The sequence below is a fragment of the Meleagris gallopavo genome, chromosome 9, assembly GCF_905368555.1.
Source record: "Meleagris gallopavo chromosome 9, MGAL_WU_HG_1.1, whole genome shotgun sequence".
In the NCBI taxonomy this organism is placed as follows: domain Eukaryota; kingdom Metazoa; phylum Chordata; class Aves; order Galliformes; family Phasianidae; genus Meleagris; species Meleagris gallopavo.
In genome coordinates this window covers 19,013,677-19,035,390 of record NC_139412.1, presented here as the reverse complement: position 1 = coordinate 19,035,390, position 21,714 = coordinate 19,013,677, and the positions used below count along the sequence as shown (strand labels likewise).

Genomic DNA, 21,714 nt, shown 5'->3' with positions numbered 1-21,714 from the left:
GAGCCTCATGAGAGCAGAGAAGAGGGGGACAATCTTTTCCCTGCCTGCTGCCACCCCTCTGTTGGGGCAGACCAGGATATTTTTGGCCTTTCAGTCTGCAAGCACATGCTACTGGCTTAGGTCCAGCTTTCTGTCCACCAGGACCTCCATGTCCTTTCCCGCAGGGTTGCTCTCAAGTAGCTTTTATTCTAGTCTCTAATTGTTATCTGGGATTGTCTTGACAGTACTCTGTAAGGAAGTGGAGGCAAGGGCTCAAAGTGAACATAGCATAGAGAATAGGAGAAGAACATGCAGGAGAAGAACCAGAAATGTAACTGCGTCTGCAAAATAAATTCAAATAAACTATATAAAAGAGCAATATAATGTCTTCCTTCCACATTATATTCTCTTCTTCATGTATACTGACATGAGAAGAGTAGGCATGGAAAATACCGCTACTATTAGCCACACACACACACACACACAGACTCTGTCCTAACTATGTGCTGTATCTACTGTCTCAAAACTTACATAGTGTCCTGCAAGGAGACGTGAAAAAGATTTTGACAGTCCTCTCTGGGTTTACAGTAGTGATTTTTCTACTGGTGCATTTCTACTGGTTGGTCATTTGACTATTGTTCCTGTATAGATACAAGGAAAATATTTTCATGCAGCCAAAAGCAACCTTTCAAGCATAGCTGAAAAGGAGTATGTTATTTACAGTTCTGAATCTATAGGAAAGCCCACAGCAGGTATTTATCAGGAGCTAAAAGCTTGGTTGTTAAAATCCCCTCCCTCAACATAGACATTTTCTACTGTCATGTCCGTAAACTATTTATTGCTTTACTTCCCAAACACAACAGAAACAACTGAAAATCAAATTCTCTCATTTAGTGCCCAAGCAATGAATAATATGTACTCAGTTAAATATGAATAGATTAACTGCCTTTCTCATATCAATATATGAAAGATCTGATGCATAAACATTAACACAATGTACCAGCACTGTGTTCATTTTAGTTTTAAATCAGAATTAGAAGAATCTGTCTATCAAAATGGTTTTTAATAAACTTAAAAGCACATTTTATTTTTCCTATAAAGGGAAAAGCATACATGAATATGTCAGCTGAGATGAAGATAATTATAAAGGCTCTGAAAAATAGGGAGAAAAGACAGGGAAAACAACTGCAGTTAAATCTCCTTTTCAGCATATAACTGATCTTAAAAATGGTGAGTCTCCAGACTTTCCCATGCATTTAAATGCAGTGGAGAATGTCCCTTGCCACAAACCACAGATCTGGTTTAACGTAGTTCTGACTGAGGATAAAGACAGAAGAGTCATTCTGTGGTACTCTCTTCACAATGAAAAGTGTCCAATTCTAAAAGCAAATCCATTCAACTCAGTCATCCCAATTAAAGTGTCAGCTGCTATTCAGCTAAGTAGATATAGCACAAAGAATCCAAAAGAATCGGTCATTGTGGTATATTTACAAAGGCATCACAGTAATTCACACTTGCTAGAGACAACCAAGGAAAACAAAACATGTTCATAGGTATATGAACATATTTACATATGCCCCTTCCCCTACATATATCCTACTATCACACAGTAATAAAATCTCTTTGCTCTCTCTGGGTCTTTTGTGTTTACGAAAATAAGTGGAACTACTGCTAAAGCTGCAATATCTGGTTGCTGGAACAGTATCTTCTTGCTGGAAGCAGAAAGTATTAACAAAAGAAAAATTTCAAGGAGCTGTTTCTTTGTGGGTGACTATAACAACTCATCTAATATTCAGAGCACACAGAAACCCTGATCTTACACAGATGTCAGCCTGGCATAACCCCACATGCCTCTGAAGGAATTTCTGTGCTGAGATCAGGATCCAGACTGATGCCAGGTCATACGCTGTAGTGGTGCCAGGAACAGATCTCCCACTGACATCTCTGGAGGCTGAGCATGAGTGCCAGTGGCACTCCATTAGATTCAGGTCAAGTCATCTGAAATCCTCCAGCTTCCTTGTTTCCAATTATGATATTTTTATCAGAAAGAGTGAGAGAGAGTTCCCTACCAAAGGTTATCTGTAAGTTCATACTGTGTGTCCTCACACTGCCACACCCAATAAATTGCTAACAGCCATTGTACCAACCAGGCTTACCTGGGACCAGTTTTGTGGAGCCAGCACAAATTTATGCAGGCTGCTGCAAGATGGAGGACAACCTGGGGTGGCACCACAGCTCTTTGTGGCCATGTCCAGCCTTTAAATGTTTTTGAAATAGTCCTCTGAAGTTCATATTTCTAGAACAAAAGCAATTGGAGTCACCTCAACAAGAATGAAACTCATCTAAATGAGCAGGGCACCTTCCCAGAGTCTTCTGAGCTGGTTTGAAATGCCACCAAGAAGGGTGAGAGATGCTCTATCCCTCCCAGCCTCTCTGAAGAGCACCAGTTCTGATACTGGACCCCACTGAAGGAACCATCCCAGGCATTTCAGACTAGGTAGGCATTTGTGCCCATGCAGAAGCAGCTTCACTCACTACCAAAATTACTGTGGAGGCTGCACTGCAATGTTGTCACCTCCTTACAGTTGTTGTGAAGGTCATTTCAGACCACTCCTATTTGAAAGCAAAATTCACTCCCGAAAGTCCATCATAAGTCCTCAAAGCATCCCTCCGTTTCATATGCAATAGCAGTCAATGGTTTATAATAGATGGGAATAACCTTGCACATAGCCCACGCTCTTGTGCTTGTCATAGCGGTGGACTTTGTGACCTTTTAAACTTTATAAAGCCAGATGACGTAGGCTAGCAGCAGGATGTCACCCAAAGCATAATTATTTTATAGCTCCTACTTATTTTTTGGAATATCAAAATTTTTGATAATCACTAAAGCAGATTAATTAAACCCTAAATATAAGCACACCACAACAGAGAAGTTTTCTTGTCATCCTAAGGAAGCATCTATTTGCAAAGTACATGACAATATAAAAGAGCTCTCTATTGATTAAACTTCAGAAATAAAATTGCACCATTTATCATACGCTGTTTGCAAAAATACCAATCTTTATAATACTCACATAAGCATACTGTATCTTGCCTGTGAACTCATTAAATTTATTACTAAGACTCTATCCTAGGCTGCCTACATGTGGGAAAAATATCTTTCAGATAACGAATTAACATTCATAACCAATATTTAAAGCAGTGCATTGTGCCATCTCAAAAGAGAACGGTGTTGTCAGCATTTCCAGGCTAAGCCTCATTTCAGGGGATAGAGACAGGAAATGGCAACACTGTATTTCAGCTCTTTTAAATGATTCTAGAAAAGGTCTGATGTACAATTTGTCAATCTAATTGCAACTATCTTGCAGAGGATCATGGTACATTTCCACATGGAGTTAAGCAATAGTGAAATTGTTAGCATGTCATTGTAAACTACCCGGCAAGTGCTATCATTCTGATTGTACATACAGTATTCAGTACAATTCTAATTCAGAGAATCATAGAATCATAGAATCATAGAATCATAGAATCATGGAATCATAGAATCACAGAATCACAGAATCATAGAATCATAGAATCATAGAATCATAGAATCATAGAATGGCCTGGGTTGAAAAGGACCACAACGATCATCTCATTCCAACCCCCTGCTATGTGCAGGGTTGCCAACCACCAGACCAGGCTGCCCAGAGCCACATCCAGCCTGGCCCTTAATGCGTTCAGGGATGGGGCATCCACAACCTCCTTGGGCAACCTGTTCCCTCTGTGTGAAAAACTTCCTCCTAATATCTAACCTAAACCTCCTCTATCTCAGTTTAAAACCATTCCCCCTTGTCCTATCGCTATCCACACTTGTAAACAGACATTCCTCCTCCTGTTTATATGTTCCCTTCAAGTACTGGAAGGCCACAATTAGGTCTCCCCACATTTTGAGGGGAAGAAATTTGTAGCTGCAATACATCTATCTGCCTTTGAGGCCGATCTTGCTAGAGATACTTCAGTATAAGATGTGATTTGCAAAAAGACATCCATTAGCTGTTGATGTTTACAGAATATAAATTATCCTGAGTTGGAAGGCACCCATAAGGATCATCAAGTCCAACTCCTGGTTCCACATAGGTCCACCCAAATATAAGACCCTATGGCTGAGAGCATAATCCCAACACTTCTTTAACTCCAGCAAGCTCTGTGTCGTGATCACTTCCCTGGGGTGGCTGTTCCAGTGCCTGACTGCCCTCTCAGTAAGGAACCTTTCCTTGATATTCAACCTGATCCTCCCCTTCATACTACTCTGTCAGGTTCTATTGTTGGTCACCAGTAAGAGGAAATCAGCACCTGCTCCTCCATTTCCTCTCAAGAGGAAGCTGTAGGCTGCCATGAGACCTCCCTCAGCCTTCTCTGCTCAGGTCTGATCAGAATCACAGAATCACAGAATGGTTTGGGTTGGAAGGGACCCTTAAGATCATTTAGTTTCAACTCCCCTGCTATAGGCAGGGATGCCTTCCTCTATACCAGGTTGCTCAAAGCCCCATCCAGCCTGGCCTTGAATGTCTCCAGGAAGGGGGCATCCACCACCTCTCCAGGCAACCTGTTCCAGTGTCTCAACACCCTCAAATTAAATAATTTCTTTCTAATACCTAGTATAAACTTACCCTCTTCCATTTTAAAGCTATTTCCCCTCGTCCTGTCATACATGCTCTTATAAGATGTCCCTCTCCAGCTTTTCTGTATGCCCCCCCCAGGCACTGGAAGGCATCATACCATTTAATTTCTTTATTGAAAACTTTGGATAAATAAATATTCAGATTTTCATTTATTTTCAAATCTCACAAAATCATATTGTTTTGATCCTGCAGTCAGCTCTGGATCAGACCTATGCAATTGCACAGAGCTTCATGACAATCAGTTTGCCCTGAAGAACAAACTTCTCATTTTAAATTCATTCGCAAAATAAACCAACGGACTTCATATTCTCCACACACATTCCCCTCTAGACTCTTCATCATCTTTGTCGCCCTCCTCTAGATACTCTCTTTTTAAGTCCTTTTTGTACTGTGGTGCCCCAAACCATACACAATACTCAAGATGAGATTGCATCAGTGCAGTGTAGAGTGGTACAGTCACTTCCCTTGATGTGCTAGCAACGCTGTGCTTCAGGCACCCAAGGTACAGTTGGCCTTCCTGGCTGCTTGGACACACTGTTGATTCATGTTCAACTTACTGTTGATCAAGATCCCCAAATCTGGAGACACAGAGTCTACCATCAGCATTGAAGACAGATGCAAATAAAGCATTAAACATCTTTACTTTGTCTATGTCCCTGTTTGTAAGATGATCATGCACATCAAGTCTCTCTCTCTAGCCTTCTTTTTGTTGTTAACATATTAAAAAAAAAAACAACAACAACCTTTTCATTGTCTCTACAGTACTGGCCAGTTTAAACTCTTACTGAACTTTGGCTGCACAAATTTTCACCCTATAAAAGCAATCAGCATCCCTGTCTTCCCATTTTGCCTTACCTTGCTTCCAGCAGCAATACACTTCCTATTTCCACCTGAGCTCTAGAAGAAGATCTCTGTTCAGCCAGGCTGGCCTTCTGCCCTGCCTGCTTGACTTCCAACATTTTGGAATTGCCTTTTCCTGGGCTCTCAGAAATTGGTACTTAAAAAGTGACCAGAACTGATGCTCTCCAATGCCTTTAAAAGTGATTTCCTAAGGGACCTTACTAATTAGTTCCTTGAGCAGCCTAAAATCTGTTCTTGTGTTCAGGGTTGAGGTTTTAGTGGCAGTTTTCCTCCTATCACCAAGGATTTTAAATTTGACAACTTCATGATCATTATTGCCACGATGAGCACTAATTGCCATTTCATCCATGAGACTTTCTCTGTTCACAAGTATCAGATCTAGGAGGGCACGTTTCCTGATCATATTCATTAGTACCTCACCAGAGAGTTGTCATAAAGGTGTTTTAGGAATTTCCTTGACCTGCTTGGATTGTGTTCCCAGTTAACATCTGACAAGTTGAAGTTCTCCCATAAGGACAAGGGAAGTTCATCTACATCTCTCTTAGTTCCTTAAAGAATAATTCATCAATGTTATTCTGTCAAAAGAACAGTTATTTGTATATTAGTTTAAAAAAAAAAAAAAAGCCCCAAATGTTAAAATTTAACAAGAAGTTCTTATAAGGGAAGAGAGACTTCATAAGGCCATGACTGCTGTGAAAGAGAAAACATTGCAATGCTTATATTTGAGATATATAGATCCACTGGCCAGTTTATAGCCAAATGGAAGATAAGCTGGGAACTTAATCCCATATAATTCCAAGTGCATTAGCATTATCAGCTTGAAATATAAAATCAAACATTTGAATGTACCAAAGTAACAACAAGATTTCAAGTTAGAAAGCTCAAATGTGTGAGGATGTAAACTCCCCAGAGCAGGAATCACAGCTGAAATCTTGCCACCATGAAGATGTAGGGAGATAGATCAAATACTGATGTCTAGGTCAGGATTTGATGTACTATTGTATGGTGTTTTGAGCAATAACAACTCTGGAAGCTACTTCATATGCTATATTAATTTTAAGGCTTCCCTGCAGCATGGAATTCTTTATTCCAAGAGATCCTCCCCAAAATATGAATGCAACCACCATTCTGATAAGTTCTAATTGTTTGATCAATTTTTGTTCATGCCACTTTGAGTCATACATCATACTTCAGAGTTGTTAGTTGTAACTTACTGGTGTCCACACACACACACACACAAAAAGTGTGTGTATATATATATACTATAGCGTAGTTTTCAGATAAATGACTACTGCTTAGAAAGAGCAAAGTTTCTACTTAAAGTGATGTGAGAAAGACTGCAGCAAAGAAGGGAATATTTTTGAATATAGCAGAAAATAGTCTTTATTTGTGAATAAAGAAGTCCACATTTTCTTAGTGTTACCTTTTTTGTAACATGAAGAGAAGCCATCTCTTCCTAAAAGCTACATCAACTTTCCTGTTTCTTGTTATTTTTCTCATATACTACACTCTCCTTTTCAGAGATAGATCAACTTCTGTTTTTTGTTTTTGATAAATGACTTGTCTTTTCAGCATAATTTCTTCTTTTCTTTCAACTCGAGGCAGCTTCTTGGCTTGCATTGTACTGAGCAAGCCTTATCCTCATGAGCCATAAGCTAGTTTCACTTGTGACACCAGAAGCCACCACCTCAGTCCCAACCTCATTCACACCTATGTAACTTACACAGTGAAGTACTCGCATTGATCATATGCATAAAAGAGACCTTGAAAAAGTCCTGCAGATAAAAGTGAATATCTGATCCGAAAATATTTTTTCTATCTGAGAGCTATCCCAATAGTTACCACTGAATATTGAAGAAGCCTGCCAGCAAGAAGACAGATGCTTAACAACAGGTTTCCCTACCTACTTCTGACAGGAAGCTGAGCATTCAAGACACAACTTTTCAATTTTGAGCCAAATTCTGGGGAATTTTTCTCATTAAAAACAATGAATGAAGCCAGTTCGTCTAGCTGGGGCAATTCTCAGTCAGTTATTCCCATAGAAGAAGCAAGAAACAAAGATCTTTAATGCCAACTTTCTTTCATTAAATCTGCTTCCAATTATTTGAGAAGAACCTTGACTGACAGCCACACATAAGCACATGCTGCATATAAGGATAATTACCTCTCTGTTAGAAACCAGATGATCAATACAAAAGCCAATGAATGATCAAACAATTTTTGTTCAGTTGGCAACTGCCTGCAGACATCACACGGAATGAACTTAATGGAAAGAACTTTTGGGTGCACATGAGTGTCCAAAAAATAATCAGGTTTTTCTGTTCACCATAGAGCAAGTGCAGAAAATATATGTCCTCTGTGCATAATTACAACTCAATGACATGGCTCTCATTCTGAATGTGGAATATGAAATGTCTACTGTGAATTGTTCAGAAAAAAATCCTCAGGCCATGATTATTCATAGAAATTATTTGATGAGTAATTTAAATTAAATAAATTCAAGGAAACGAGAAAAATAGGCTAAATCAATGGAATGCATTATTTATCATGAATAATTAATCTGGAGGAGCTCTTCCTCCTACCTATAGAAAGCCAGCACAAGGTTTAGAGCACTGGAGTCTCACTTAAGTCCTGTTCCAATGATGCACTCTAGGCTGGCCTTCTGCCCAGGTCTGAATTTCATCCATTGCTCCCACTCCTCCCATGTTGTTAAATATGTCATTAGCACTAGTATGATTTGAATTTAACTGTATTGCCATAAAAATTATTATATGGAGACATTTCATTATGCTTCTTTTACTACTAGTAACTAAAGGGAAGAAACCTCTCACACCAACCCATCAGACTTGCAAGACTGGATATTCAGAATATTCATACGTAGACTGAATTATGCAAAGTGAGCACCATTACTAAAGCATAGCATTCGATAAAGCAAAAAGACCTGACAATTTCAGTAATACAGTAATACATAAAATGACTAAAAACATTTGTGTTCACTTGTGTTTGCATGATGGCATATTTCCAGTTAGAAACATGCAAGGAATGTTACATATAGAGATCTCAGATGATATTTTTTTTCACTTCTGATTCTCAGCAATGTCAGCAAAGAATATCCATCTTCGGGGAGATTCATCTCACTCAGAGAAAAAGAACACATTGACGTGATGACGCAAAGCACTTCTAAAAATATTTAACCTACTCAACTAAATAAGATGTAAGTGCATACTTTTGAGTTAAACATTTGCTCAAGGATCTAATCCAAAGCCCACTGAAGTCAGTAGGAGTCCTTCCACTGACATCAAAGGGCTTTGGCTCAGACATACTACTTTGCTGAATAGCAATGAATGCAGCCATAAACATCAGCTGTCTCACAGATCTTTGCAAGGACCCATGCTAAAAGATGCATGTACAAGGGAAGATGACATTTATTTTTCTATGCAAGAATGAAAAAAATAGTTGGATAAGCTAAAATAAAATGCAATCTTAACTCCATAGAGGAAAATGGGTCTGTCAGTATTTTAGGTGTACAGGCTTACCTGGGGTGCTTTACGACAGTCATATATCATATTTCCTGCTGAAACTGACATTATAGCACACTAAATATGAATCTGATTTTTAAGAATGTTGCGATTCCACATTTATAACACAAAACATCGGAAAACTGATAGTTTTGTTGCTGTGTTTTGCACAGCCAGTATAAGTTCCTGCTGTGCTGACACAAAATGGATTACCCCAGACAAACAGAAACAGATCATGGTGAAATTGCTTTGCAAAGTAAGTAAATAAATAAATAATAAATGCCCTGAAATTATATAATGGATCTCAGTAATGTGCATCTTTAGCTAGGATTTGAGTCCTTGCAGGAACAACAAAGGAAGAAAGAATTACTAGGCATGTTGATTTCAAGTCACAGTTCATTAAATTATTTTATTTGTACTGTTGAAGTCATGAAGTGTCAGTAAACAATATGCTGAAGTAACCCATGGCTCTCCAAATGCTTGAATGGCTGGGGGAAATTGGTCTAAAAATGTATCCAGAAGTGAAGGAACATCATTACAGGTAACAGCAAAGACTGTTAATGACTGCCAGCAAAGTGCAACTCAGCAGACACCACATATAAACAAGCCCCCATCACTCTGCAGTGCCTTTCTGCCCATGAACTAAAGGGGAACCTTTGCACTCCTTCCATTGAGGCTTTGCCAAAAGCACTCCTCTCCTCTGCCAGTCTCGGAAATGCACTGTACTAGCTTGTTGTTGTTGAGCAGCACAGGGGTGGCTGCCAAGGTCGCAGAGAGCAGAGGTTGCTATCTCCTTGCTCCTTGGCCTTCATACTCACCCTCCTCCTGTTGCCATTCCCTTACCCAAAGGAAGGTAGTGAAAGCCTTTTGCTCTCTCTTCCATAGCATGCTGTCCAGTGTTACTGGATGAGCTGAAAGCTTGGATTATGAGTAACAAATATTTTGCATGCTTCTCACTCTGGAAACTGTTTATTTCCTCAGTGCTTTTAAGTGAGGCACAAAAAATACCCCATTTATAGTATAGAAGAGATTCCAAAATTGCACATAGCCATGGGGAATGTCTCCAACTACAAATAGGCTCACAAAGGCATACAGGGAAATAGCCCCTCAGAAAGTGAGAATTCTTGCTGAATAGTAACGAAGAAACTTTATTCCATAAGACTTTTGGTGGATGCATATGATTTTGCTCTCTTCATTTACAAAAAGAGGGACTGACAAACTGATAGAGATACGTGAGAAGTGCTTTAACATCCATCTGCGGATAAAAAGAGAAAGAAAAAGCTCATCACACTTCTTATTCTTCTCCTTGATATTCACACTCACAGAAGAACAATAGTATGAGGCCAGTAAGAGTGCCAAATTTTAGGTGCTTATGCTTCCATGCCATGGTCTGGCATTCTTTTTTCCTGCCAGCAGATAGATGAAGTGGTGGCTCTAGCACCATGCAGGAGTTGAAAATTGTGCTGGTGTATATAACAGCACAAGACCAACATGGCCCTTCTGAAGCTGGTTCAGGCAGGTATCAAGTATTTCGTTTACACCTGTACCTGAGCAGTTTGCTGAGTGGCCCCCTGGGAAGATGGTACAGGATAACCAAGGCTTCTTCATCAAGTATACAGAGATGCTAGCAAGGATAAAAATGTCAAATTGAAGGCAGCCAGAAATACAGAGAGACAGAGAAGGCAACATTTTTTAGCAGTGGGAGATAAAAGCTCATGGAACAATTTACCAAATATATCACAGAATCACAGAATTGTAGGGGTTGGAAGGGACCTCCAGAGATCATCGAGACCAACCCCGCTGCCAAAGCAGGTTCCCTACACCAGGTCGCACAGGTAGGCGTCCAGGCGAGACTTGAATATCTCCAGAGAAGGAGACTCCACAACCTCCCTGGGCAGCCTGTTCCAGTGCTCCGTCACCTCACCGTGAAGAAGTTCTTACGCACATTCGTGCAAAACTTCCTATGCTGCAGCTGATGTCCATTTCCCCTCGTCCTGTCTCCACATACCACTGAAAAGAGACTGGCTTCACCACTATGGCCGCCACACCTCAGATATTTATAAACCTGGATCAGGTCCCCTCTCAGTGTTCTTTTCTCAAGGCTAAACAGACCCAGTTCACTCAGCCTTTCTTCATAGGGGAGATGCTCCAGGCCCTTCACCATCTTTGTGGCCCTCTGCTGGACTCTTTCCAAGAGATCCCTGTCTTTTTTGAACTGGGGAGCCCAGAACTGGACACAGTACTCCAGATGAGGCCTTACCAGGGCAGAGTAGAGGGGGAGGATCACCTCCCTCGACCTGCTGGACACGCTCTTCTTAATGCACCCCAGAATGCCATTGGCCTTTTTGGCCACAAGGGCACACTGCTGGCTCACGGCCAACCTGTCGTCCACCAGGACACCCAGGTCCCTCTCTGCAGAGCTCCTCTCCAGCAGCTCATCCCCCAGCCTGTATTGGTGCATGCAATTATTCCTCCCTAGGTGTAAGACCCTACACTTGCTTTTGTTGAACCTCATCCGGTTTCTTACTGCCCAACTCTCCAGCCTTTCCAGGTCTCGCTGAATGGCAGCACAGCCTTCAGGCGTGTCAGCCAATCCTCCCAACTTCGTATCATCAGCAAACTTGCTGAGGGTGGCCACTATTCTCTCATCAAGGTCATTGATGAAGATGTTGAACAAGACTGGACCAAGCACAGACCCCTGGGGGACACCACTGGTTACAGGTCTCCAGCCAGACTCTGCACCACCAACGACGACCCTCTGCGCTCTGCCAGTCAGCCAGTTCTCAACCCACCTCACTGTCCACTCATCTATCCCACACTTCCTCAGCTTGGTTATAAGGATGTCGTGGGAGACAGTATCAAATGCCTTTCTAAAATCAAGGTAGATTACATCTACCACTCTTCCCCCATCCACCCAGCATGTGACAGCATCATAGAAGGCCACCAAGTTGGTCGAGCACGACCTCCCCTTGGTGAACCCATGCTGACTACTCCTGATAACCTCCTTTTCTCCCAGTTGTCTGGAGATGATATCCAGCACAAGCTGTTCCATCACCTTTCCAGGGACAGAGGTGAGGCTGACAGGCCTATAATTACCCGGATCTTCCTTCTTGCCCTTTTTGAAGACCAGAGTGACATTGGCTATCCTCCAGTCTTCAGGGACCTCCCCTGTTATCCAAGACCTCTCAAAAATGATAGAGAGTGGTTTGGCAATGACCTCTGCCAGCTCCCTCAGCACACGTGGATGCACCCCATCAGGTCCCATGGACTTGTGGAGCTTAGTACTTCCTAGGCGCTCACGCACGTCCTCTTTCTTGACTAAAGGGAAGTCTCCCATTCCCCAGACCCTCTCACTAACCTCCAGGGTGTGGGATTCCTGCGGGAGAGCCTTTTCACTGAAGACGGAAGTAAAGAAGGCATTCAGTATCTCTGCCTTCCCAGCATCCCCCATTACCAGAACCCCTCCCCTCATTTAGTAAGGGGCCCACATTCTCTCTAGTTTTCCTTTTGCTGTTAACATACTTGAAGAAGCCTTTTTTATTATCCTTTATCACCTTTGCCAGATTCAATTCCAGGCAGGCTTTAGCCTTCCTCGTTGCATCCCTGCAAGCCCTGACTACATTCCTATATTCTTCCCAAGTGGTCAGACCCTTTTTCTACATTTCTACTTCTTCTTTCCTTTGAGCTTGCGCATGAGCTCCTTGCTCATCCACACAGGTCTCCTGCCACCTTTTCCCGATTTCTTGCTCACAGGGACGCACCGATCCTGAGCTTGGAAGAAGAACTGTTTAAATGCTGACCAGCTCTCAGCGGCCCCCTTGCCTTCTAACACCCGAGCCCACGGGATAGCTCCAAGTAGGTCCCGGAAGAGATCGAAGTTGGCTCTCCTAAAGTCCAGGGTAGCAATCCTACTTATTGCTTTGCTTCTTCCACTCAGGATCTTGAACTCCACCATCTCATGATCACTACAACCCAAGCTGCCCCCAACCTTTACTTCCTTGACAAGTCCATCCCTGTTGGTGAGAATAAGGTCCAGTAACACCCCTCCCCGTGTCGGTTCCTCCACCACCTGCATCAGAAAGTTGTCTTCAACACACTGCAAGAACCGTCTGGACCGTGCGTGCCTGGCCATGTTGGTCATCCAGCAAATATCTGGATAATTGAAGTCCCCCATAAGCACCAGTGCCTGGGAACGTGACGCTACATCCAGTTGCTTTTGGAAGGCCTCATCAGCCTCCTCATCCTGATCAGGGGGCCTTGTAGTACACACCCACAACAGTGTCACCCTTACCAGCCTGCCCCTTGATTCTCACTCATAAGCTCTCCACTGCTACATCACTCTCCCCTAAGTGAAGTTCAATACATTCTAGCTGCTCTCTCACATGCAGAGCAATTCCACCACCCCGCCTAGCCAGCCGATCTTTCCTAAAAAGCATACAGCCCTCCATGACAACATTCCAGTCATGCGAGCTGTCCCACCACGTCTCCGTGATCGCAATGAGATCATGACCTTGCAACTGCACACAGAACTCCAGCTCTTCCTGTTTATTCCCCATGCTACCAGATATACCAGATTTTCATCATAGGAAATGGCTAAAATATCCCTAGCCATGCTTATTGGTTTTTCAGGGTTCTTAATTTGTTTTGTTTTGTTTGTTTGTTTCCTATAAATTATGATCTAGTTTAAGCAGGAATTAATTTCAACTTAGCTTATGGAGTGTTAATGCAAGATTATGAGACACAGTAGTTCCTTTAAGCCTTAAAACTTATGAATCTGTAAGTTTATAGGTTTCTTCCTACTTCTGCCCCAAAAGGAGGATGAGGGAATACAGCAAAGTAATTGGGAAAAAAAAAGAAACCTTCCCAATGCATTCACACCAGGTGCAGGACTGTGTTTCCCAAAGTCTCCCGCTGCTGGAGGCTCCCAGGCAGCTGCAGCCTGAAAACACTGATGCATCCAACGTACCAAATAAGACAGGTGGGGAAGAAAGCTGCTCTTTTTTACTGTGTGTTTTTAATTGAATGGGTTATAAAATACTTTGGGCATGCTGAGAAATTATGATTTATTCCTAAATAAAAAACTGTAGCTATTTTCCTTGTTTAAATCCCCATTTCTCCTCCTACAACAATGGTTATTATATGGATACATTTGCAGTGTAATGGAATCATTATCATCTCTGTGTATTATTACTGTTTCAATCCCTTAACACTCTGTTCCTTCCATCCCACAGGATGCTGGTAATTACTGCTGAGGCATGCCATTTGTACACTTTCCCTTCCCAGGCAGCTTCAGCAGTTAACACAAATGCATTTCCCATGCACTAGTAAACACAGGCAAGCATGACAGCGTATGTGGCCCCACGAGCCACTTTCAGGACACGACCCTTGTCCACCAGAAAGCTGCATGGCACCAAACCTCACAGCCATGTTACATGTGAGATGAGAAGGAAATGCAGAGGACTTGTTTATGCCTCAGCTTTCAGTGTGTGTTGCAGCAAGACCGGAGTGCTAGCCATGCTGTGCAGGACTGTCTGAGGACAATGCGGGGAAGGCAGGTTAAAGCAACATGTGTGTGCCTCTGCTGCATGCCCACATACGAAAGAGAACATCTGAGCATACTCCCTTCAATAAAACAAATTCAACTTGAGCCCAGTTTTCCCTTCTTCCCTTAGGTTCATGCCCCTCCTGTAAGATGAGGAATGTTCTGAAACTGGTGCAATTTTGCTTCATCTTTTGATGATGTATTCTAATGCTTAAAGAGAAATTAAACATAAAACAAACAAAAAAACTTCCAGCAAAATAATCTGGCTGCTGCTGTATTAGTGCTGTAAAACTCCAGATCTGCTACAGTGATCTTCCCTGATCTTAGCCAGTTTTGCTCCTGAACTCAGCTGGAGAAGCAGGGTTTGAAAGGAGCAGCTCTGGTTGCATCTCAAAATCCCAGTCTTGTCAAGCTTGATGCAGCACCGCCTCAACAGCATACTGCAGAGCAGGATACTCCGTTTTTTTCTACAACATCTCCACATTTTAAGTAGGGAAGCTTTAGCAGCTCCGATCCTAAACACCAACTTCAGTACTTCCTTGCTCAGCAGCACTGCAAAGGCATATGAGCTGGCTGCTGCAGGGTGCTGCTGCTCTTCCTGATTTCAGGTAAGAACAGGCAATGCATTTTTGATACCTCTAAAATGTGGGCTCTGATACTTACTGGTTAAAAACTAATACAAAATGACAGCACCAATTTTGCCAAGTTCAGTAGTCTTTTGGCAGCAAACCTCTATAATCTAGAGACTAAGTTCTTCTAACTCCCTATAAAAAACCCTTTAATAATGCAAACTGCTGTATTAGCACTTTAAAAATTGATTGTGCATTTTCTTTTTTTTTTTTTCTCCCAGTGTGAACCCAAAATTTTATGTTCTTGAGAGAGATGAAGAGCAGCAATCTGCTCCTATCCAGCACGTATCTGTGCTTTGGGCACGGTGCAAAGTCACAATAACCCACATCCAGCATCTTGTTCTTTTAAAATGCAGCCAAATACTATCCCGTTACATCGCGATTTGGCAGCGAGACGGCTCCAGTGGGATCCAGTCGCGCTGGATGCGGTCTCGCTGCTCAGCACTCGGACGAGCTTTCCAGAGCGCGGAGCCAGCCGAGTCGGCGGAAGGTGCTGAATCCCCATGGCTGACAGCGAGCGTTCCCGCGGCGAGCGGCGCTCGGGGAAGGGAGCTGCGCGGCGAGGGGAGAACTGCCGCCAGATCCAGGTTTTGCATCTCCGAGAGCCAGATTGTGTGCGCGTGTGTGCGGCTCGCCGGCTGGCAGGTGCCGAGGAAGCTGGCTGACATGCTATTTTGAAAGCACAGATTTAGAGACTCGGGGCCAAAACTCCGGCCGCAGGTACCCCCGCTCACTGCCGTGCTCCGCGCTCTTCGGATTGCCGGAGAGCTCCCGCGGCGAGCTACCGAGCCGGAAGCGGAGCCGCCTGCGAGAGCGGCCGGGGGAATGCGGGGGGGTTGGGGGGCGGGGGGGCTGGGAGAAACGTGTCCCCCACGCCCCCGACGTGACGTCAGCGCCGCTCCGTGCGGGGCAGCCAGCAAACGATCCGCGCCACGTCGCGCTCTGCGTAGAGCTGTCCGCGCTCTCGCAGCGGCGCAGCTGCCGCTCCTCGCCTGCTGCCCGGCAGAACTTCCCGCCCCGCCGAGGCCGGGACAGCGCTGCGCGGGCACTGCCTCGCCCCGCCGGGCTCTTTCTGAGGTGGGCGGCGGGCGATGCCTCTTCCCGCCGGGTGCCTGGCTCCCGGGGCGCGGCGGCGGCGCTCAGCGGCGGCCCCTGCCCCTGCTGCCCGCTCGGGCACGCCGAAAGCAGGTAGGAGCCGGGAAACGGAGCGACTCCGGAGCGTAGGGAGGCTCGGAGGGATCGGTCCGGGGGAACTCTGTAGCTGCCGGGATGGGGGCAGGGAGGGCTGTCGATGGCTTATTCTCCTCCTCCCAGCTATGCGCCCACCCCCCCACTCCCCTTCCCCGTTTAAAATAACGACTAGGGAATGGAATTGCGGGCAGCACTGGGATCCCAGCTTTCCCAGAACGTCTCCGCGGGCAAAAAGTGGGCTGAGGGAGGAGTTTTGCTAATCGTTGCCTTGCTGCCCCCTTAAAACCTGCTTTGCCCTCCCCTTGCAGCTCTGCTCCTGGCCGTTTTCATTGGGCTTTTCTTCTTTCTCTTTACCTTCCTCAAAAGATTTGACTGTAGGTACTAAAGCAGGGATCAACGGTGCATAAAGATGCTGAAGGGTGTTTGGTTGCTCAGTTTGTTAACAGTGGCTGGGATCTCGCAGATAGAAAGTCGCAAACCTGCCAAAGACATTTGCAGCAAGAGCCGCTGCCCTTGCGAGGAGAAGGAGAACGTGCTAAACATTAATTGTGAAAACAAAGGATTTACAACCGTCAGCCTCCTCCTGCCACCACCATCCAAGATCTACCAGCTCTTCCTCAATGGGAACGCTTTGACCCGCCTGTTCCCCAATGAGTTTGTCAACTACTCCAACGCCGTAACCCTCCATTTGGGCAATAACGACATGCAGGAGATCCACACTGGGGCCTTCAGTGGCCTCCGCACCCTCAAGAGGTTGCACCTCAATAACAACAAGCTGGAAGTGCTGAAGGAGGATACATTCCTGGGCTTGGAGAGCCTAGAGTACCTGCAAGCTGATTACAACTACATCAGTGCCATTGAGGCAGGGGCCTTCAACAAGCTGAACAAGCTCAAAGTGTTGATTCTCAATGACAACCTCCTGCTGTCCCTGCCCAGCAATGTCTTCCGCTTTGTGCTCCTCACCCACCTGGACCTGCGGGGGAACCGGCTGAAGATGATGCCTTTTGCTGGTGTGCTGGAGCACATTGGAGGCATCATGGAAATCCAACTGGAAGAAAACCCCTGGAACTGCACTTGCGACTTGCTGCCACTTAAGGCCTGGCTGGACACAATCACCGTGTTTGTGGGTGAGATAGTCTGTGAAACCCCTTTCAGGCTACATGGGAAAGATGTGACTCAGCTGACCAGGCAAGATCTCTGCCCTAGGAAAAGCTCCAGTGATTCAAACCAGAGGGAAAAACACCCTGTCATCTCAGACCCACATGTCTCAAAGTTATTGCCCACAGCCAACTCTGCCATCAGTCCCACCAGAGCCCCAAAAGCCAGCCGCCCCCCCAAAGCTAGAAATCGCCCCACACCCCGTGTCACTGTGTCAAAAGACAGACAAATATTTGGACCTATCATGGTTTACCAGACGAAGTCACCTTTGCCCATCACCTGCCCAGATGGCTGCATCTGTACTTCGCAGAGCTCAGACAATGGCTTAAATGTGAACTGTCAAGAGAAAAAGATAAGTAATATCTCTGAACTCCACCCTAAGCCAACCACTCCAAAGAAACTGTACCTTACCAGTAACTATCTGCAAGTCATTTATAGAACCGATCTAGCAGAGTACAGCTCTCTGGATTTGTTACACCTAGGAAACAACAGAATTGCAGCGATACAAGAAGGTGCCTTTACAAACCTCACAAGTTTACGCAGACTTTACCTTAATGGCAACTACCTTGAGATTCTGTACCCTTCTATGTTTGATGGGCTGCAGAGCCTGCAATATCTCTACCTAGAGTACAATGTCATTAAGGAGATCCTGCCACATACCTTTGATGCTCTTAGTAATCTTCATCTGTTATTTCTCAACAACAACCTGCTCAGATCCCTGCCTGACAATGTCTTTGGTGGCACTTCCCTCACCAGACTCAACCTAAGAAACAACCATTTCTCACACCTGCCTGTGAGAGGAGTCTTAGACCGGCTTTCAGCTCTGATTCAGATCGACCTCCAGGAGAACCCCTGGGACTGCACATGTGACATTATGGGACTGAGGAACTGGATAGAGCAAGTCACTGACCAAAAGAGTCAGCAGTCAAATCCCCCTGTTGTTATCAACGAAGTAATATGCGAGTCTCCCACCAAACACTCTGGAGAGCATTTAAAATTCCTGAGCAAAGAAGCCATCTGCCCAGAGAACCCCAGCTTGTCAGAGTCATCTCTTCTGCCCATGAATCAGAACACAGATATGCCCCATCTCCTTGGTATCTCTCCCAGCTCCTATCCGGAAATACACACGGAAGTTCCACTCTCTGTCTTAATTTTAGGCTTGTTGGTTGTGTTTATTTTGTCAGTCTGTTTTGGGGCAGGTCTGTTTGTCTTTGTTCTCAAGCGCCGGAAGGGGGTGCAAAGCATGCCCAGCAGTGCAAACAACTTAGATATCAGTTCATTTCAGCTGCAGTATGGGTCTTACAACACTGAGACCCACGATAAAACCGAAGGACATGTTTATAACTACATTACTCCTCCTGTTGGACAGATGTGCCAAAACCCAATCTACATGCAAAAGGAAGGGGATCCAGTTGCCTATTACAGAAATCTCCATGAGTTTAGCTATAGCAGTCTTGACCACAAAAAGGAAGATCCCACCAGCCTTGCATTTACAATCAGTGCAGCTGAATTACTGGAAAAGCAGTCCTCACCACGGGAACCAGAGCTGCTGTATCAAAATATTGCAGAAAGGGTCAAGGAACTTCCCACTGGAGGATTAATTCATTATAACTTTTGCACCTTACCCAAAAGGCAGTTTGCCCCTTCATATGAATCGAGACGCCAAAACCAGGACAGGATAAATAAAACTGTTTTGTATGGAACTCCCAGGAAATATTTTGCAGAACATTCTAAACCGGAGCATCCTTTACTCCAAGGAAAGCTACAAACAGAACCAGACTACCTCGAAGTTCTGGAAAAACAAACTGCAATCAGTCAGCTGTGAGGGGGGCATTGGGAGAAAAAGAAAGATTTTTAAATGAGCTCATCATCACATTTGATTGATTCTGAACTCAGTGCTGATGTCATCTTTCGCATTCCAAACATTTTCACTTTATAAATTAGGAAGAGAGAGAGAAATCAAACCCTTACTGCATAACAGGGACATGATGTTGCTTTTGCAATATTTCCTTTAAGTTATTTCTATCTCTCTTTCCTTCTGACCTTTCTGTAGGAACTGTCATTGCAAATATATGTTTCTGTAATAGATCTTGCATAATTCTTTTTGATTTGGAAGGAAATGAGGAAGAGAGTCTTTTGTTTTTTTTTTCTGTTTTTGTTTGTTTGTTTGTTTGTTTTGTTTTTCATTTTGAAGTGGAAGCTTAATGTGGCACATAGAAGATCTCCAAAGATCTTTTTCCTGGACTCTTGGCTTTCTTTTGTAAATAATAATATACAGTACAATTACCATGTCTAGCCACTGGGAGTCACTGTCTTGTGTTAAAGTGCCTTTGCACTTAAAGTACATTATTACTTAATTTTTGCTCTTAGCTTTGATAAATTGAACCTATTTTAATGTGTTGTATTTTTGAAATTAAAAAATAAATACATTGTAAAATAGACTTATATGTCAGCTGCTTTAAATCTGAAGCTTTGATTTATAGAAAAGTTACACTTCTTTAAATGAATCTAGTTCTAGGGCCATAGAGACTGAACTGTAATTTATTGAGAATATCTATATTTATTTTTCCCCTCTGGGTTTGTTTAATGCAACTCACTGAAATCAGCTGAGGATTTAACAATGGGCTAGAGTTTATCAAATGCCTCAGCTAAGAATAACAGCTCGCTAATAAAAGACATTTAACACAACATTATAGTGAACTGAGCAATTAGTGTCCTTACTTCATTACGTTGCAGTTCTAACACAGTAATGTTCAAAGGTTTAAGATTATTTTCTTATTTAAGAAAGCATTACTCACAAAATTTATGCATTAAATTGGGTATTTTTATATATTATATGACAGTTGATATTGGTAACTTTTGACTCAAACTAAAATGTCCTTCTGCTGCAAGATATAGCTCTTTTTTTTTTTTTTTTGGCAGGGACATCAGCAGGGGTCATCCCACGCCTCATTAATTTTGTTAACATACAGGCAAATGAGACAACATCAAAAGTAAAATATGAACCTAAGTAAGTCTCTCCATTCCCCCAAAAGAAGGTAGCAGATCTCAGTAATGTGCGTCATACTAACTTTCAGTTGTCTGAATTGTGTCAAGTTTTCTGTCTCTAAAGCAAAAGTAATACTGCAGTAATTCTAATCTGCTAGGAAACATTTAAGTCCATTATCTTAAATTTTATAAAATGCTTTAAGTTAACTGCATTCACTTAGCATTCATTTTCTTAGGGCCATCAGTGCACAAATGCAGTATGTCTTCTCCTTTCCCATTAACTCAGGCCTGTTTTACTTCAAGCTTTACCTTATCACCGTCAATTTACATTACCTTCCTGGAGGATGTTGAACCCATTTTTATTAACAAGTCAAAATTTGTTGCACCTTATTAGCTTCTAAATAATTTTTAGATGCAAACAGTATTGTGTGATTTAAACAAACAGCCCTTATTTTCAACAAAACCAGTTTTGTCTATTGTAAATCCTTATGCAACTGGGATGGTGATCTGCATATAAAGTAGGCCATGCTTTTCAATTCCTTATTAAAGCAATTGATGGAGTCTGAAAGAAGCACACTGTTTCCTTTTCATAAATAGGTTACTGCACATAATAATCCTTTATTATCCTGCAGAGATTGAAGTGGCCTCTGCTGACTGATTTTTAGAGCTTTACTATAGTTAGAAATACAGTATGTACAGCCTGAGAAATTTTCAGCGATAGCATTTGAACTATAAATGACTACAATCAATGTTGTTCTAATGAAGACTGCCAAAAGGAAGTCACTATATGTATATAAAGCACTAGCGGCTTTCAATGTTTATTGCCAGATATCTGAGTCATTCAGCAAACTGTCTTCTAATGATTGATGTGACATCTGAGTACATTACCATGCTAACATGTCAGTTCTTTATGCTCCAAGCCCATAGCATCTATGGGTGTCCATTAGGTCAGGTTTAAAACTGAAGTGCCACAATGAAGTATGGAAGAAACAGTCTTCAAAATGGTCTCATTTCAGGGAGTTGAAATGGTATCACAGATGAATTCGGAACATTTTGACTAAAAAAGCATCCATCTTTGAGTGAGGTATTTGTCTGAAATGTGGCTGTCCTGTTATGGCTTCTTTCCCTGTGTGCTTAAAAGCATTTACTGCTAAGAAAATTAGAAGGATGATTTTAAAGCATTT

At 43.0% G+C, this 21,714-nt stretch overlaps 1 protein-coding gene across 2 annotated transcripts; it reads left to right on the top strand.

Moving 5' to 3' along the window:
* The first annotated feature begins 16,243 nt into the window (after nt 1–16,243).
* SLITRK2 (SLIT and NTRK like family member 2) lies at nt 16,244–19,983 on the top strand. Of its 2 annotated transcripts, none has more exons than XM_010715524.3 (2): nt 16,244–16,381; nt 16,751–19,983. In XM_010715524.3, the coding sequence occupies exon 2, from the start codon at nt 16,794–16,796 to the stop codon at nt 19,365–19,367; it is 2,574 nt and encodes an 857-aa protein (XP_010713826.1). In that variant the 5' UTR covers nt 16,244–16,381; nt 16,751–16,793; the 3' UTR covers nt 19,368–19,983. The 2 variants fall into 2 exon arrangements, with proteins under 2 accessions (XP_010713826.1, XP_085086428.1); XM_085230302.1 differs by having other exon boundaries at nt 16,247–16,381; nt 16,693–19,983.
* The last annotated feature ends 1,731 nt before the right edge of the window (nt 19,984–21,714 follow it).